Source organism: Buteo buteo, chromosome 10, assembly GCF_964188355.1.
Source record: "Buteo buteo chromosome 10, bButBut1.hap1.1, whole genome shotgun sequence".
Taxonomy (NCBI): domain Eukaryota; kingdom Metazoa; phylum Chordata; class Aves; order Accipitriformes; family Accipitridae; genus Buteo; species Buteo buteo.
In genome coordinates this window covers 25,628,019-25,643,505 of record NC_134180.1, presented here as the reverse complement: position 1 = coordinate 25,643,505, position 15,487 = coordinate 25,628,019, and the positions used below count along the sequence as shown (strand labels likewise).

Below are 15,487 nucleotides of genomic sequence, written 5' to 3'. Positions count from 1 at the left end.
TGGTACTTCTGCAACTAGGATCAGTCTGACCTAGAAGATTGCCTCTTCAACGCAAGAGGGTTCCTTTAATAATTTTTTGTACCTTAAGAACTGCTATCAAGTATTCTGTCTCCTAAAGGATAGTTTCTTTCACTAGTATTCATTCTGAAGCCAGAGTAATCTCCTATTCTGCAAAGCTTCCTCTTTCTTGTTTGTTCCAAATATTTCTCCTCCTTCGCCAAACATTAAGATTAATTAATGCAACAGTGATAACTTTGAAAGAGATTCTTGCTTTCAAGTTTAGGTTTTGTTAAGCTTGAACACTACTGCAGGAGTTTTGCATCACTGACCTCAATATTCTAATATCCCCAAGATCTCCAGCCTGCTTCAGAACCATCCTCGAAATGTCAGTCCAACTATTTGTCCTGTCTACAACACAACTGTGACACCCTGTGTTATTTCCTAAAAGATTTCCAACTCCAAGACAACAACCCTAACACATTGGCTTTCCACATCTGTCTCCAGCTTTCATTTGTCCACAACACACTATCAGATTGTAGATCAGTCATCTAAAGCCTCAAGGGCTACTAATAGCAAAGCATTAGCAAGTGGATCAAGAAGATACAAGTTCTGAAGTGGATCAAAAGATACAAGAATGGAACACATCACTTCTGCAGGAAGGTATACACACCTACATCTAAAACTTATAATACTTGCCAGATATCTAATAACTTAAGACCAGTTTTTACAGCCAAGGCAAAAAAATACCTATGCTACTTAAGTCATACCTACTGGCACAATCAGGAAGTATGGATGTTCTGGTATTCCATTGTAAATGTAGAGTGACACAGTTTAGGCTGACTTTATGCAAACAAAACAATAACAAAAAAAATATTGAGAATTATTTAACCAGCAAATGAAAACTCACTAGCAATGTAATTAAATATTTACTGAAAGTTAGTCACATACTCCCCAAATTATACTTGGCCAGCTGTAAAAACAAGTGATACTTGTGACACTTTAAAACATTCAAATGGAGGCAGTTCAAATGAATTCTATCCAACCAGATCTACTTATTACTATCTCATTTCTCCTTGCTCTTGCCAGGTTCATGTGGCCTTCTTTTCATGGCCTTTTGGGAACACCTTTCCAGAAACCGTTTTCCCTATGCAAGCAGGAAGTCTTGAATTCATTTTCTTCCCTTGTTTCCTCTCTCAAGTCTTGTTCTCGCTTCACAACTGCTTCACACAAAAGATACTTTACTTTAGCCCATTGTTCTGCCTTCCCACAACCTATTCATAGGCACACATTTCAAACTGGTCAAAAGACCCTGAAATTTGTATTCTGCACATAAAACTACAGACTAGAGCCAATAAAGAACCAAAGCAGAACAGACTTGCCTACAAACAAAAAATCCCACGCTGCTGTTACTTGCTGCCTCTGAAACATGGATATGTTCAAATGGCCTAGATGCTTTTTAGTTTGAATTTAAAGCGTAATTGAATTCCACTTCTGCACATGTCCACAACTAACCCAGACTGGACACACACTGGTCAAAGTTTGTTCAATCCGCTCAATTTAGAAACAATGTGTTCTTCTGCTTAAGGTCATCCCTGGGGTCAAAACACTTGGCATGCACAAAAAACCTAAACTCACCAGAGCCTCTTACAGTAGAATTATGAGCTCTTCTAATAAGAATGCTTTAAAAAGACAGCTGCTCAGTGGGAAAATAATCACAGCATGCAGCTATCAGATGCCCTTATGTGGTTTTTCAGTAATTCCATTTTGGAAACATGAAGCAAATCTTCCCTATATTCACAGGAATCTCTCATTAGAGGTAGACTGAAAGCTTTAGTATTCAAGATACAGTAGATGCATCTAGTTTTCACTAAGAGACATTTGCTGGGCAAAACTGTTACCAAGGTCTGGTAACAGTTACTGAGGAAGCACTAAGGCTTAGGGATGGAACAGATTCAACTGGAAGCTTCTATTACATATTTATTTAAAAAAAGACCAACAGGAAGATAAAACAGTATCACTTATACTACAAATATATCCTAAAAAATAGCATCCAACTACTACCTTAACTTGCTTTTCTTTCTTTTTCCGTACATCTTCCCATTCATTCACAATCCTCCCCCACAGGATCCATGAGTCTTCTTCAAGATGGCTCAGATTGCTAGAAGCTGATGAACTAGACACAAGAGAAGATCCACTATTTCTTCTCGACCCATTTACTGATCGCAAGGATTTGCTATCTGTTTCCAAGAGTCTGCAAAGACAGCACACAAAAACCAAATTCAAGTTCTTCTAATCACAGGACCACAATATTAATTGTTTGTTTAGAAGTCAATTCTTCCAACTTCTTTACAAAGGATGCACCCAAGGGTTCAGTGGAACAGTTTTCCCAACATCCATTTGTACTAAATTTGAAAAGAACTGGTCAATGTTACTGTTTCTTCTTGAGATCTCAAGTAATTCTGCAGACAGAAGAACAGCTCACATGGCAGCACTTCTAGAAATGGATAAAAATGTCACATCATGCATCAACAACACTAAGGGAAGTGAGATTTTAATACAAGTGTTTTGTGGTCTCATGATCTAGATCTTAATACATAAAGATACCAAATCAGAGAAAGTACAGAAGCATTGTAAGCCCAGTGCTCTTTTACACATTCATCAACTGGAGATTAATAGCCCTACAGGGAAGATGCACAAGTTTTGGTTTGAGGCATAAGTGCCAGCAAGAGGGCTTTGATTTTACTAGCAACATAAAAACCACAGCTGTTGTGCATCAGACTGACAAAAGGAACATAAGGAAGTTAAATGTCCTCAACAAGAGTGTCAAATGTCAAAGTACTGCAAAAGAGACAGTAATTTTAAAGAAAAGACAAAAAATTAGCCTCCTAAACGTCTACCTGACAATGTAAACGCAGACAGAATAATTAAAACCTGGAGCAATTTTAAAACACCTGACATTTGCTGACATCTGTTCACAAATCAACATGGTGTTTTATAAATGCATAGGAAAAATCTCAGACCTAAAGAATGAGGACCAGGCAACAAAAGTGGTTAGTATAGCCAATGAACACGTAATTGAAGTGTGGAGTTCAGATGCGAGAACTTCAGGGGTTATCAGGCAGCAAGGTATACATAAAGATGTGCCAAGTGCTAGACAAGCTGCTGAAGAGATTTCCCTGTTAGCTGGTTGCTATGGTCATCAATTTTCCAAGGAGCTGGGGACTCCAGGCAAAAAGGCATGCTTTGGTTATCCTCAACTAATACTGAGCCCCATAAGCAGGGGGAAATTTTTTAGACGACACGTTAGGTACGAGCAAGAATTCAGACTAACTTGAAAAAGTGTTTTGCTATACCAAGAGTTTCATTTGTGCTTTAACTTCCAAGAATTCCAACGTCTGTAAAACAGAGTGATCTGGTTGAATAATTTCTCAATGCACCTGCAGAAAAGCTAACACACCCCACCCTCACACACAGCATTTCAGCAGGGTCAGGTGAGGTTTGAGATATTTAATAAATTATAACCTGAGTTATACTGTACCTGAGAAGGTACACAAATCTCAGCATACCTACAGTTTTTAAGCTGTCTACTACGATAGAGATATTTATACTAGCTCTCCCTGTTACCAGCTTTCACCTGCTGGTGTTTATGGAGGTTAGGGAAAAAAGTAAGTTAATTCATGAAGACAACAAATACAGTCTCTGCAGTAGTATTTTGTCTGGAAAAGGTTTAAATAGTAATGCCTTTGGAAAAAAAAAACCCACAAGATTTTTCAAGAACAATTTTAAGTTAGTCCATATTAATGGAACGCAGAAAAATCTTCTTTTGAGGAAAAAATTTAAAAATCCATTTTTAATGTTTAGAAACCTGGCCTATACCTATGATCCATAATGAAAACTTACAGTTTGGAGCTCCTCCTCTCCACCTGAGATAGTGCCTAAAGATCAAATTCAAAGTAATCACAGAGGAAAAAAAAGCAGAGAATAAACATTACAATTATAAAAACAAGGTTCTAACTAGTCACTTTGTTTTCACAGCCTTCTATAAAAGTTACACTAAGTTTCTGTAATGTGACCTTACCTGGATAAACTCATTGTCCTTAGATTTGAAAATGAGAAGTTCTTTTTACAGTAAGTAGCAAGTTCTGTCGCATTTAGTCACTGTTTTCTTTCACATAAATTTTATAAATGATTTACTAATGCCAAACAGCTCCACCAGGACTCTGGACCAAGCTACCTCATTATTCTGAGGGAACTTTCAGTATAATTGGATTACAGAATGCTACAAGACATAGCTTGATAGAATTTGAGTTCCTTCCCTTTCTAGCTATTTAACTAATTAATACTCTCCTTATTGACATAAAAGCCAACAATGAAAAGGAAACCTTTAATAATATCCATCACCAGCAATTCTTCAAGCAAGCAGAAACAAGAGTAGTTCCCTGTGTTCAGAGTACAATTGCTTGTCAACAAAGTGCCACTGTGTTAAAATGCAGATTCAAACTGTTCTGAGACTACAGTGCACCCAGCATAAGAGCATCAAATTTCTGTATTAAAGCATAGTATCTCACAAGAGGAGATACACTTGATAGGATAGCCTCTGATTAGAATTCACACACAAGACTAATGTGGGATTGAACAAAAGGTCTGACTAAAATTAAATAAAATCACACAAGATTTGCTAGCTTATTTACTAAATGAAGAAAGCTGACTTGAAAAAGAAAGCCTAGCAAGCCCAAGCTCACATTCTTCTTTCAACAAGCAAGCTAGTGTGTAGGGTTTAATGAGATTATTCCGGATGTAAAGACATTATGCTCCAACACAGATAAGCAGTCCAAAGAACAGGTATAACTGCTTTTCAAATAAAAGTTAGTCAGTTAGTCTTGAACAGAGTGGAATATCTGAGATTAAATGCAAATTAACTTTCTTAAAAGCACTCTAACTCATTTTTTTCTTCTTTTGATAAATTTTCATTTGCACAGCAAAAATTACATATAGATCATCTTTGAGGGAGACAATCTCATAAACCACAAGAAGAGGATGAGGTGGTTCTAAAAGCTGCCTTCCATTCTCAGTCAAGAACTAGACAGATACAACAAATTCCCTGTAAGTTGTATTGCTATTAGGCTGCAGAAAACAAACATGAAAGAAGACATGCCAGGTGACACAATGGCATTAGCCCCTCCTTCTCCCAGTTAGTCTTCTCCTCTACTGAAAGTTACTACCCTCATAACTGAATCAGCAGTGTAAAAAAAAATAAACCACAAACAAAAAACAAAACCAAAAAACCTCGGAGTACCTCAGCTGTCTCAGTGCAAAGTCCAGCACACTAGCAGAAGCTGGAACAGAAGCTAGATTGAGCTAAACTTTCAAACTCTGCACTTAACTACAGCAGAAGGGACAGAAATCTTCAGTAGGTATCACAGCCTTGCAGCTATCCACTAAGTCTAAAACCTATTTGGAGCTCAAGTTCTCCTTTAGAGTCAATTTCTCATGAACTACTGAAACATACTTGTCAGGTATAACCAAATTTTGCAAGAGGCCAGATGACTTAAAAGTCCCACGTCAAAAGTGCAAATAAGTATGGGTTCTAGAAATGAGAAATCATACAGTCCAATTTTATTTCTTAGTGAGATCGCCAATTTGCAACCACTATGCACGTCAAGAGCAACTGATCCAACTGAAAGTTGCATCTTGAACTGTAGATGGTGCAGATAAATACACACTCATGTTGCTTACTATACAAAAAAAAAAGCCAGGATGAACAGAAAGGCCAGATTAGGAATTTACTTTTCATGAAATTAAGAGATTATGCATCTGCCACCATTAGTGTAACAGCAGGAAGATGGCTGTTCTATATAACCTGCTATGTTTAGAGATAGTAGAAAGCAAGAACTGGGTAAAAATGGAAAAAAATACAAAAATGGAATTAAGAAATCTTTAAGATTTCAAGAAGCTAATAGAAATTTGTCCTGGTTTCAGCTGGGACAGTTAATTTTCCTCCTAGTAGCTGGTACAGTGCTGTATTCTGGATTTAGTGTGAGAACAATGTTGATAACACACAGATGTTATAGCTGTTGCTAAGTAGCGCTTATCCTAAATTAAGGATTTTCCAAGTTTCCCATGCTCTGCCAGCAAGCAGGTGCACAATAAGCTGGGAGGGAGCACAGGCAGGACAGCTGACCCGAACTAGCCAAAGGCATATTCCATACCGTAGGACATCATGCTCAGTATACAAACTGGGGGAGCTGGCTGGGAGGGGCAGATCACTGCTTGGGCATCACTCAGCAGGTGGTGAGCAATTGCATTGTGCATCACTTGTCTTGTCTTGGGTTTTATCTCTCTCTCTTTTTGTCATATTCTTTTTCATTACAATTGTTATTATGATTTTATTTCAATTATTAAACTGTTCTTATCTCAGCCCACAAGTTTACCTTTTTTTCCTAATTCTCCTCCCCATCCCACTGGGAGAGAAGGAGTGAGCAAGCAGCTGCCTGGTGCTTAGTTGCCAGTTGGGGTTAGTTTTGATCTAAGAAGGTGAGGAGGTTATATGAAAGTCTTATCCCTGAGGTACTCTATTTTAAATTGGACGCTGAAAATCACATGGGTCCAGTGTAATTTCTTAGGATTAGAGGCAGCTATAAACAGTCCTGTAAAACCAGGAGAGAAAAACACCTTGTAGAGTTCCACAAAAACTAAACTTGTAAAAATATAGCACAAGAACACAAGTTCTTAAACCTTGGGGCCTTGAAATTGAAATGTGCCACAAAGTTTTACCTAATGACCCTTTAACAGCCTATATGATGAAATTGCAATAAGCCAATTTCAGTCTCACTACTATACTTTGAAGACCAAAAAGTTTTCCACTCACCTGTTCTGTTCCTCAAGTTTTGCGAGTAATTCTAAGTCGTCTGGACTCAGCTGTGTTGGTGAGGATGGTGATAACGCGGGCGTAGACAGAGTGGTAGAGGAGGATGTAGTGTGTAATGAGGCAGATGGACTTGCCACCTGACTGGCCATTTGACTGACGGTGTGCGATACAGTGTTCTTCACCCATGAGAGAGTAGAGCTCAGCTTTCCTGCAACCTTGTCTGTCGCCACCTGTGATGACAAAGAGAAGAGGATGCAGTACTTGTCTTTTTTTAATACCTTTTTTTCAGTAAACCTGCTGCACTGAACAAAGGAAAAAAATATACAATATGCATGAAGTGACACCGACATTATTTGTTTCTCCAGAACACCCAAGGCTGTCAGAAGCAACACAAGCATCAATAGCAACACAATATTATAGAAGTAGTAACATGCAAGTATGCTGCTAATCCACAAAGAAAGACTCGAAGGAATTCCTGATGTATACTCACAGAGCTCATTTCTGCAGTACAGAAATACCACAGGATCCAGGATCAGCTCAGACTTCCCATTACAAAAATAAATAGAAATAAAAGCTTATTTTAAAACATCTTGATAAACTAACAATGGCACAGAAACTAGAAAAATAGATATAGAAACAGTCAACTATTTTACTGATGCACACTGGACCCGTACAAGTATATCAGTATAAACACTCCAGACCAGGACACAGGAGCAGAGGCACCACATTTCTAATCCACACCAAAGCCAAAGATCCTCTAGCGTCTGCCAGTGTGCAAAAAACAGTCCCAAAGAATTTATGCCCATGAATCTACAACAGCTCCTGAATGTCTTACATTAAGGCCTCATGCTGCCAGCTCTTCTCCCTCCTCACTTTCTCTTCAGGTCACCCCTACACCAAGTGTCCTTGACCCCTTATCCCACTACCAGCACCTGGGGTTTGAGAAGGGTCCTGGAGGAAAAGTGAGACATGCTACTCGAGCAGAAGGGAGCTCTAAGCAGACAGTTGGGGAAACTGCAGGTCCAGGAATGAGGAGGTTAACTGGGGCTGATCATACTGTGCTGCTACTTCTTGATCAGTGTTACGGGGTAATGCAGCCTAACAGATTCACTGGTCACTACAGAATAACCAACAGCAGCCCCTGGGCATATTTTCTGATGAACCCCTCCCTAGAGCTTCCTTCAGCAACCGAAAACGTAAGTGGCTTTGGCCTACAGTGATTGACAACAGAGTTCAATTCTTCCCTGGCCAAACTTGGGAGAAAATCTAGATGCACCTTAAAGGAAGAGCTAGCTACCTAGCAAAAGGTTAAAACTTTTCAAAATCAAGGTTGAGGAGGAACTTCCTTTGAAGTGGTGCTACTGGCAACTATTTATTTTGACCTTTGCTGACTTCTTCAAAACACTGAATCACTCAGTGGTTGTCACAAACAACCTGTCTGCAGTACAGCCTATACAATAATTGCTAAGATATTAAAGACACTGAGCTACAGGAAAAAATCCCTTCCCGAGATCCTCTAATAGAATCTAATTAATGCAGAATTTCAGCTGGAAAAACTCCATCTCAGCACACTGCATTTATCTGAAGCACAGTATATAGACTGACTGGTTGCTAAAGCAGCAGCTTTTATGTAGATACAATACTACAATGAACTTTTTTGTGAATCAAATCCAGCACTATTTTATTTTCACATCATATCAAAAGCAAGACACACTGAATGCCTTCAGAAAACAAGAGGAACACTACAGGCCAAACACAAAACAGCAGTACTCAATCTCCCCGCTTTCTCTCCACCAGCAACATGAGACTTCAGAGCTCTCCTAGAGGACTGCGAAGAGGTTTCCCATTTCCATATGCTTAACATTCATTCTGGAAATGGTAACAGATTTTGCTAGAAATCTTCAGATGCAGGGATACAAACCCCAGGTGGGAATGGTAAGGTCCCAGCGTAAGCATCCAAAAGGTTCCAGTTGGTTCTTATGTCACTGTTGGACAGGAAAGCTCAGGTATATCAGTATGTTGGGGTTTTTTTTTAATAAAACAAACCAACACATGATCTTTTAAAGATCCAAAAGATTCCAGTTGGTTCTCATGTCACTGTTGGACAGGAAAGCTCAGGTATATCAATATGTTGGGGTTTTTTTTAAATAAAACAAACCAACACATGATCTTTTAAAGATAATCTTTGATAAATCGCTTTAAATACTAGCAACTGACACCATTTCTTATACAAGAAATGAATAAAAATTGCTGGAGATTTCAAAATCTTAAGTTTAATACATGCATTAATACTTAACTCAATCAATATCCTTTATTCTCTATTGCTATGAAAGGATAAATTATTGCTGTTTCACTCTGAATAAAACAGCATTATGATAAAGGTAACTCATACATCTCACTTAAGATTACTTTCTCAAAGGCTTTAGAAGCTGCTTAAAATATGACAAGTAATGCAACTATTGCAAAAATAAATGCTGGCAGAAACAGGGCCAATCTTAACACCACAGCAAACATGACTGCCATATGCAGCAGGTTTTAAGAGTCATCCATTCTAAGAATCTTACATAAAATATTAGAAAAGCAGTGATTTTGAGTAATACCCTATGTGACAGAAACACGAAGAGAAAGTATACAATCAATTTTTATCTCTTTACAAAGTAAAATAACTAGGAAGACTTAAGGTAAAAAAGTAAATCCTAGCTGAGTCTGGCTTAAACATTTTGAAGCTTATATGTCACATTAAGATAACTGAAGCAGGAGGTGGGTGGGGGACAGAAATCAAGAATCTTACTAACATTCATTCACCAACACATCACTAGGCATTAAAAAATTAATGCCAAGGTTTGTAGAAGCCAATTATGTGAAGAATACTAAGCAAAAGTATGGTCAAGAAAACCATGCAAGACAGCAGTTAAATCAGAACAATGGGTCTAACAATACTACTATTTCTAAAAGCAGCTCAGTTTCATTAAAATGTATTCAGAGAATTAGTACCCAAAAAATATTCTTAAGTCAACTATCTGAAAGCATTAACACACACAGCAAGCAAAATGCACAGCTGCGAAGAGCAGATGTTTGAAGGCTGACAGTGAAGTTTGTATCAAAAAGAATTCATCCGAGGAAAAACAGCTATGGCAGTCACCCAGGGCCCAGCTAAATTAAGAAAAAAAAAATTCTGATCTAATAGCTAACTAATAGTCAAGCCTACACCCCTTTTGCCAGGCTTTTCCAGGGTTTCCTAAAAATCTAAAGCCAGCTCTCTTAAATTGTCAGCATCAGTGAAGACTCCTGGACCTAGACATGAAGGCATTTAGCTATCAGTTCATTATCCACTTCCCTAAATAGGACAGAGTAACTGGATTTTTATATTTCATCATTTCACCTATGTTAATTTCAAAATTTATATTCAGTGACAGAAGATTTCATGGAGTTATTCTTTGACAAGCGACTTAAGGCCTTCCAGAAAACAGGTCACACCACTACTCCTCTCAACACACACACAGTGCTCCTACACCTGCCCTTCAAACTCTTCCCCCTTCTCTTAATAAAGAATGAAAATCCCTGCTATGTGTCATAAGCTTTTCAACTCTATGTACACCGTTCCATCTAACAGGGTAGTTGTACTTGGCCGTCACTTGACTACAGACCACTGCTACTTCCTGCCTTTCCGCTGACAGTCCCTCCAATAAGAAATCTGTGTCCCACTACTAAGACAATACATAAACTGTACAGAAGTGAATCCTGCTGACTCCCACTACTATGGCAATACACACATGTAGTACAGAAATTAATCCTACTGACTCCCAGAAGATATGTACCTCTTTCCACTGACAGCACAAAGGAAAGAGCTAAAGGTTTCACTCTAGCCCCTTCAGAGAAACTGGATCTCCCCCAATTAAAAATCACAGAGCTATCAAGTTGTTGAAATAAGTCCTTCTGCCTTTAGCTACACCAATGAGAATAAATTCAGTATGAATGATGGCAGACACTTTCACCGAGTATCACCAATTCCAGGAAACACAGGAAAATCTGTATGAGCATTCAGTTTAACACCTCCCTGCTTTAGAGACATGATTTTGCTTAACACAGCATACTGGAAAGACTAAAAAAAAGCCAGCGTTGTTAAACCTTTAGTCTTTTCTTTGCATTTTTGGATGGAATCTCCTCAAGGCTTTCCTAAACAAATGTTTCTTTTAAAAACTGGTTATTATTTAACCAGTGATATTTCTGCAGGCCTGCTGCAGTGTCTCCCTTTTGGCTACAACAATGATACTCTGCCCTTCAGTTATGAAGTGTCCTTCCCTTTGCTACTCTTCATTATTGTGGAAAGAGATCACAGTCATGTGCTGAGCTGGTTATAGCAGTAATAAGGACAGCCAGATACACCACAGTGCCCATCCCAAGAGCTTAGCTAAGTCACAGTGACAAATCTAACTACACATGAGATAGGACTTCTGCCTTTGCCATCACCCTCTCACTAAGCATATACACACCTATGCTACTTCCACTCCGTTCTGCCTTACCTTACCACTGGAGCACTCCCACTTGGGAAGCTGCTCTACCTGGCGCCCTCCTGTGCTACACCGGGTACCGCAGGCAGCAGCTACGCAGACAGCTCAAGCCCTGACTCTGCTCCTGAAGTCCCAACACTTACCAGGTTTATACAAGCTCTCCATCCCTTCAGCTAACCAGCTCAGGCTGGAAGCCCCCAGTTAACAGTACTCTTTGCTCAGCTCACCTCAGCCAGTTTTTCAGCTATGCAAAGAGAATTGGTTTCCTTTTTATTCCCAGCATTTTTTCAGATGCCGAAATTCAAGTTATATTTGAAGAGCATAAAAGGCAACCTACGTTGCCTAGGAAGCATGCCAAATCATCCAGAGCACCATCAGGATGATCAAGCCATTACTAATTAATACTAACGTGTGATCAAAACCAGAGTCAACCCATTTTAAAAATGTGTTTTTTCCCCAGAGGGCTCTCACTCAAGAACCTGTCAATTAATCAGACTTTGAACGCAAATGCTGCTCCCAGTCCACTCCTAGGGACACCAACACTTTCCATCAAAGATGGCCAGGTCCGGAGACAAGTAGGCAGGGGTACGCCTTCTTTACCCACTGCAGGAGGACACAGGGAACTGAGCAGACATCATCCAGCTCCAAATCAGGTATATTCATTCAGGCTCCAAGCCATATTAACAGCTACACTGCTCCCTGTTTGCCAACAGCCCAAGAGCACAGAAAGAGTTCATTTGCATCTGCCTGCCTAAGACCATGCAGATACCTCCTAAATAAATGTGTGAATTTTTAGTCTGAAAATGTTGATCTTTAAAAAGATAAGGGGGACCAGACTTAACTACTAAAGACTTTCTACTCTGCTGCAGTTTCCAGTGAGCAAAACAGAACTACCAGCAATTCTCTCCCATCTGGTCAGTCATCAGACAAGGCACAGACCTGTCTGCTACATACTTTAAGCTACCGCAAAGATAATAAATACTTCTATTAATCTTATACACAGATACATATGACATGCTGTTTATATATGCCAATTCAAATACATAAAAGTCAGTAACTCAACTTTATGTTTAGTATCTTTAATTAGCTGCTGATTACAGTGCTTTATTACCAAGAGGAAGTACAATACCGCGTTTAGAATTTTGAGTTGCTCACAGGAATACTGCAGTGGGGCAGCATATAAAATACTTTAAGTAAGGCTAGCTGAAGGTAGACCACAGCATCCCACATTACATGCAACTATGTAAATCCCCTTCCCTGAGAATCCCAAGGTATTGTGCAGCACCTTACAGTAAGCCCCAAAATGTTACCACCACATATTTTCGCATTTGACAGACAGACAGTATCTGTTTTTCTAAAAAAAAAAAAAAAAAATCTATTTAGATTTCTTTAAAAAAAGGTATTTCACTTACACAAGGAATTAGCTTAATACCTATATTCTGCTCCAAGTTACACATCCTGTTTAACCAAAATACTGTCAGCTATTCTTACCGTATGACAAAGTAAAAATAACTGCAAGCCTTACACAAACACTACTGTATATATTATATGCTCTCTAGTCTTTCTTCTCTTCCTGGAAAGAGAAAGAAATAGGAACTTCCAGAATACAGGAAGTAATCCTCATACTATCCTACATATAAAAAGATGACTCACATATTTGGGGCTGAAATTGTGTACATGGTTTTTCAAGCTGGTTATATAGCATTCCGTGGACCCAGTCTCCTCCTTGCTTCAAAAAAGTTAATAGCATTCTAATACCTGAAGAATAAATTAAACTGACTCAGTCAATGACATATGCAGGAGAGATAGCTGGTGAATCACCCTGTTATCACGCTTCCTGACAAGATAAAATCCTGATTTAGAGCGCAAACATGATTTCACTATAAGCTTCATCTAAATATTTTACATTACAAATTCATATAAATGATTTCTGCTGAAGTCTGAGGAAAAAGTCCCAATTTATTCCCATAGTCCTGATTTTTCTTGTAGTATCACCTAACAATAGTCAGGAGTATCATGGCTAGCATTCACCAGCTTCCATTTAACGTGGTATTCACTAGCTCTCCAAGTCTTCCTAACACAAAGAATAGAGCAGTCTAACATTTTATATTGTGTAACTCCTAAGCTATCAGAAAGCTTTCTGTAGTATCATTTAGTAAATACACATTCTTTAAAAGTCATCTTCAGACTCTAACATGTTGTGGTTTTGATCGTCCCAAAAAGTCTGAAAGAATAAACTTGAAGCTGCAAGTTCACATACACAACATAACAATCTAATACATAAGGTGTTTTAAGGAGACACTTCATTAGCAATGTTGTAGTGATCCACTAAAGGTTGAAAACATTGCTCAAAGTCATATGAGTAACATTTCAATCACTGACCAAATTGCATTGAATTCTATTTAATTCCAAGAACAATTCCAGGTTTTTAATTACCTCTGAACTCCAGTGTGGTTTACAATCTGTCAAGCATTGTCCCAGTATGCTAGCTGAGGAAACAAACTGTGGTGCTTTTGCAGACACTATCTCCTGTATGTCTAAAGATGGTCCTTTTATCAAAAAAGTTTCCAATCTGACAGAGGAATGTAACAACCTTCAGGAAACCATAGAAACCTTCTTTCAAGGGGAAAAGAATTAGATACAGTGCTTTTGTACAAAAGATGGCTGAGAGCTCCTCAGAGCTGCACGAGAAAATACTGAAGAACTACAGTAAAAACCTTTAACAGGGAACTTCCTTTGTTTCTTTGTTCTCTTAGACCTCGGTTTGGGAAACATCTTTGTATTTGAGGTTCAGCACACCAAGTTACATGCAGATATACTTGAAGGACCATCCCCTTGGCTAACAAAACAGAGGGAAAAATCAGATTAATCAACTAAAATAAAGAACAACTCCTACAAAGTCAATTTGTTTATGCACTACATGGGAAGACTTCATTATTTTTTTTCTTTTCAATAAAATGCAACTCAATCATTTCACTGGAGTTCAAGTATCATCAGGCATTATAAAAAAATAACACACACTGAAAGACACATATGTTTATCATTAATGCTCCTTTCTACAAATTTTACTTTCCCACTCATTCCCCAATGCCTAGCTTCCTTAATGTTGCCTTTAGCCAACTTCCTCCTGGCAAGGAGCCAGGACTAGTATCTAAACTACATTAGAGCAAAAATAAACAAACACAAGTATATAAATGTAGTTAAATTTACTAAAAGCCTTAGATCCATATTTTGGAAGCAAGAAACAACTAAGTCATATTTTTAAATGTTCTCTGAGCCTTAATTAAAATAAATGGTTTTAACACAACTCTTCATTAAAAAAGTATACAAAATTTGCAAGGAGTTGAATTGGTAAGTTTAAAAGGATCCGATATCTGACAACATGAAAACATAGCATTCCGTGCAACATTTCTTTTTATGTACCGGCAGCCCAAGTATTTTCTAGGTGTAATTCGCCTTGTTTATAGAGATTAGATAAACTTAAGACACAAGCTACAGGCTAGAACAAAATGCTCATCTCCTTTTTACCAAGTTGTTCATGGTTCCCTTTCCAAATAGATGTATGAAACAAGACTTGATGGAGAAACCAAAGAACATGAGCATGGCCTTATGGAATACGGTAACACCTGAAACTTTATTCATTACTTACTAGAATTTTAAACAAATCAGGTGACAGAAGTTGGCAAGACCCTACCTTCAGGATATTACTCTTCTTTCCTTTAAATGACCAGCTAAAAGGTCAACTTTCTATCAATTACACTCAAATTCAAAAGAGTAAACCAGTTTCTAAATGACTGACTAATAACCAGCTTTACTTTTGAGCTACAAATTCATTGCAACCTGCAGCTGCTGACAGAGAACAAGAAATAAGAGGTAAAAGTTTTAGAAGTGAGAAGTGTAACCAATTTAGTAATTTTCACACAGGAAAGTTGTCTAAACTATTCAGTAAACATTGCAGATTTAAACACAGGTGCATACATCAATAGTGAATTCTTTTAACACAATCCATACCAACCTCTGTGGTCTTGCAGCAATATTTAATTTTGCCCACCAATTCACTTAGTAAATCCATGACATGTCTTGACAAGCACTTACAGTGTAACTTGAA

The 15,487-nt window shown here is 38.2% G+C and overlaps 1 protein-coding gene across 4 annotated transcripts in view; it reads right to left on the bottom strand.

Moving 5' to 3' along the window:
* The window catches only part of EVI5 (ecotropic viral integration site 5), an 87,783-nt gene that overhangs the window by 67,825 nt on the left and 4,471 nt on the right, over positions 1–15,487 (bottom strand). For all 4 annotated transcript variants that reach the window (XM_075039002.1, XM_075039003.1, XM_075039004.1 and 1 more), the window contains exons 2-3: positions 6,869–7,098; positions 2,062–2,251 (exon numbers count right to left, since the gene is read on the bottom strand). In XM_075039002.1, coding sequence (XP_074895103.1) covers positions 2,062–2,251; positions 6,869–7,017 — 339 coding nt within the window. In that variant the 5' untranslated portion in view covers positions 7,018–7,098. The remainder of the gene's footprint in view (positions 1–2,061; positions 2,252–6,868; positions 7,099–15,487) is intronic.